This window comes from Musa acuminata, chromosome BXJ1-3, assembly GCF_036884655.1.
Source record: "Musa acuminata AAA Group cultivar baxijiao chromosome BXJ1-3, Cavendish_Baxijiao_AAA, whole genome shotgun sequence".
Taxonomy (NCBI): Eukaryota; Viridiplantae; Streptophyta; class Magnoliopsida; order Zingiberales; family Musaceae; genus Musa; species Musa acuminata.
Genome location: NC_088329.1, coordinates 7,537,501 through 7,541,184, shown reverse-complemented (window position 1 = coordinate 7,541,184; position 3,684 = coordinate 7,537,501). Strand labels below are relative to the sequence as shown.

The 3,684-nt window shown below is 38.4% G+C and overlaps 1 protein-coding gene across 1 annotated transcript in view; it reads left to right on the top strand.

The window, feature by feature from the left end:
• The first annotated feature begins 2,308 nt into the window (after window positions 1-2,308).
• Window positions 2,309-3,684, top strand: part of LOC135619845 (cytochrome P450 71A1-like) — a 1,877-nt gene continuing 501 nt past the window's right edge. The window contains exons 1-2 of the mRNA XM_065122250.1: window positions 2,309-3,211; window positions 3,292-3,684. The exon at window positions 3,292-3,684 is cut by the window's right edge and continues 501 nt beyond it. Of these exons, the coding sequence (XP_064978322.1) occupies window positions 2,309-3,211; window positions 3,292-3,684 (1,296 nt within the window). The remainder of the gene's footprint in view (window positions 3,212-3,291) is intronic.

The window sequence follows — 3,684 nt, the reverse complement described above, 5'->3', positions numbered from 1 at the left end:
AACGAGTTATAGATATAATGTTATAGACTCTAATACTATTTATAAGAAGAAGATTCTTTGATACTGATAGATAACTGATAAGAAAGGAATAGCTGATTGTGAGGTGGTAGGAATATAGTGGAGAAAAGCCCTCACAGTCACTTACATTTTCACTTGATAGTCACTCACATTTTTCATTTGATACAATTTCTCCACACACTTATACAACATGGACCCCTTATCTATATATAGGGGATAGATGGTAATTTCAAATCACATATATCGAGTATTCTCATAATTATCTAGAGATATTTCTCTTCTCAAAGTATCCTCATTCATTCTATGTTTAATCAGGTCATAATTATTTAAATGATCTTTTAGTTATCTAAATAACTTCAAATATTCTAATATATTGGATTAGAAATTTAAAAATATATTTAATTGAATCCAATCTATTAGTTTCAAAAAAATCGGAATAACAAATTGGTTGAACCAAATTGAGATAATTTTGAAATGCTAAAAAAATAATCAACAAAATATTTGTTTTTGAGTTTTCACCACTAATATGTGGAAAATATACTTAATTGAATCTAAAATTTATGGAAAATCAGAATGACAAATTGGTTGAACCAAATTAGGATAATTTTAAAATACACCCAAAATGATAAACAAAATATAAACCCGAACACCTTTCTTCATCTTATTAGTCTGGCCAAGCATAGAAATATGAGAGTTCCAACTGGCTTTATCCCTTAACTTGTAAAACATTGGACATGTACATTGCAACTCACATCCATCATATGACATCTATTCTTCATCCATCAGATGATGGATGTTTTGTGTAAATATCCAAAAGAAATGATTTACTATAGAGACTCGATCAAATGACATTTGTCTGTGCATGTCTTTAGACGAAAGTAGAGGCTTCTTTTGTCCTTGCCCAAGCAATGCATATAAAGAAAGGATTTTAATGTTTCCTGATCCGCAACGCATGTGAATCAAAACTTATCACCTATCCCTTAACTTGTAAAACATTGGACATGTACATTGCAACTCACATCTATCATATGACATCTATTCTTCATCCATCAGATGATGGATGTTTTGTGTAAATATCCAAAAGAAATGATTTACTATAGAGACTCGATCAAATGACATTTGTCTGTGCATGTCTTTAGACGAAAGTAGAGGCTTCTTTTGTCCTTGCCCAAGCAATGCATATAAAGAAAGGATTTACATGTTTCCTAATCCGCAACGCATGTGAATCAAAACTTATCACCTATCCCTTAACTTGTAAAACATTGGACATGTACATTGCAACTCACATCCATCATATGACATCTATTCTTCATCCATCAGATGATGGATGTTTTGTGTAAATATCCAAAAGAAATGATTTACTATAGAGACTCGATCAAATGACATTTGTCTGTGCATGTCTTTAGACGAAAGTAGAGGCTTCTTTTGTCCTTGCCCAAGCAATGCATATAAAGAAAGGATTTACATGTTTCCTAATCCGCAACGCATGTGAATCAAAACTTATCACCCAATAATGCATTCTTATGTAATAGGACAAAAAAAAGGTTGGGGGGGGGGGATGGAACGAGCATTTCGATTAGAAGAAGATCAAAGCTTTACTTTATTAGAATTATAATTTACAAATAAAAATTATTCTAAAAAAAATCCTATTTGATATAATCCTGATAATTTATAATTAATTTAAGTTCTTTACATATTTTTGGATATTTTTTTATTAATGATATTTCATTAAATATATAGTTCAATTAATTGATCAGTCAATTATAAGAAGATCCTAATGACAAGAGCTTACTATGGGACATAATCCTCGTAATTATGAAATCATAGGCCAATAGTGATGCCCGGGGGATTTCTCTGAGAAAGCTTCCAAGTTTTTATTTTTTCCAAAGGCGTCCCCTATTTTAATTTTTTTCAAAATGATACTCCTAATTCGAATATTATTGAAGGCAAAAAACCATTTAAAGAAATATTATTGAAAACAAAAAACTATTTAAAGAAACATCTTTTGAAAAAAAACAAAAAAATAACACATGATTCTTTGGTGACAAATTGGTGTTTGCTTGGGAGGTTGGTTTTCCCATTGGAAGATAATTTTGATCTAATTTTTCTTGCTAGTTTGATATATAATTATCTTATCTATTATTTTTATTAATCTTAAAAGAATAAAATACTTGTTGTGGAGCAATTCATATGAAAACAGATCAACTCAGTAGTGTCACAACTATAAATCAGCAGGCGCTCCTACCATTCCCTTGTCAACATAAGTGAGCTACCATCACAAAACGCAACCATGGCAGTTCCTCCCTTCCTGCTCTCCTCTCTCCCTTCTCTTCTCGTTGTTCTCGCACTGCTGTCTTCACTTCTACTCGCAGGTCGGAAGGCGAGAGGTGGCTCGGCGACCTGGAAGTTCCCTCCAGGTCCACCCAAGCTCCCCGTCATCGGCCACCTCCACCTCTTGGGGAGCAGCTTGCTGCATCGCTCCCTTTGGGAACTCTCCAAGAAACATGGACCTCTCATGCACTTGAAACTTGGTCGAGTCCCCGTTGTCGTCGTGTCCTCGCCGGAGATGGCTAAGGAAGTGCTCAAGACACACGATCTTGAGTGCTGCAGTCGGCCTTCGCTCCTCTCCTTTTCCAAGTTTTCATACGGTTTCTCCGACGTCGCCTTAACCCCATACGGAGAACGATGGAGGCAGATTCGGAAGTTCTGCACCGTCGAACTCTTCAGCGCCAGGAAGATCAACTCTTTTAGGGACATAAGAAAAGAAGAGATGGAGCGAGTGACGAAACTGATATGTTCTCACGCTCGCGCTTCGACCATGGTCAACCTGAGCGAGTTGCTGCTCTCGCTTTCCTGCAATATGACATGCAGAACTGCCTTTGGCTCCGGCTTCGACGATGGAGGCGACATCCAACTCCACGACATGCTCAGAGAAGCCCAAGCGGTGGTTACTGGCTTGTTTTTATCTGATTACTTACCATTGTTGGGGTGGGTTGATAGGCTAAGTGGGATGAGATCCAGACTTGAAAGGGCCTATCTCAAACTCGATAGCATCTACCAACGCCGTATAGATTACCACCAAGATCGATTGAGGCAACAAGGTAAAGAGGACGGAGACGTCTTAGATGCTTTGCTCCGCATGCAAAAGGATGAGGAGGGTCTAACAGAAGACCACATCAAAGGAGTGCTCATGGTAGTTGATGCCACCCTTTTCACAGCATCCAGTTCTTGTTAACGCCTTTTCTCTTTCATAATAACCAAGCTCAAGTGCAGGATATTTTCATTGGTGGGACGGACACATCCTCGGCAACCGTGGAGTGGGCGATGGCGGAGCTCATCAGACAACCTGAGCTGATGAAGAGAGCACAAGACGAGGTAAGAGGATGTGTCGGAAGCAAAGGGGAGGTGGAGGAGAGTGACCTTCACCAACTTCATTTCTTGAAGTGTGTCATCAAGGAGACGATGAGGCTGCACCCTCCCGCTCCGCTGCTACTTCCTAGGGAAACCATGCAGCACTTTAAGCTAAATGGCTATGATATTCTACCCAAAACAAGGATGTATGTGAATGCTTGGGCGATAGGAAGAGATCCCAATTCGTGGGGGAGGCCTCATGTCTTTGATCCAGAGAGGTTCATGCATGACTCCATGGTGGCAAATGGGCAGGAT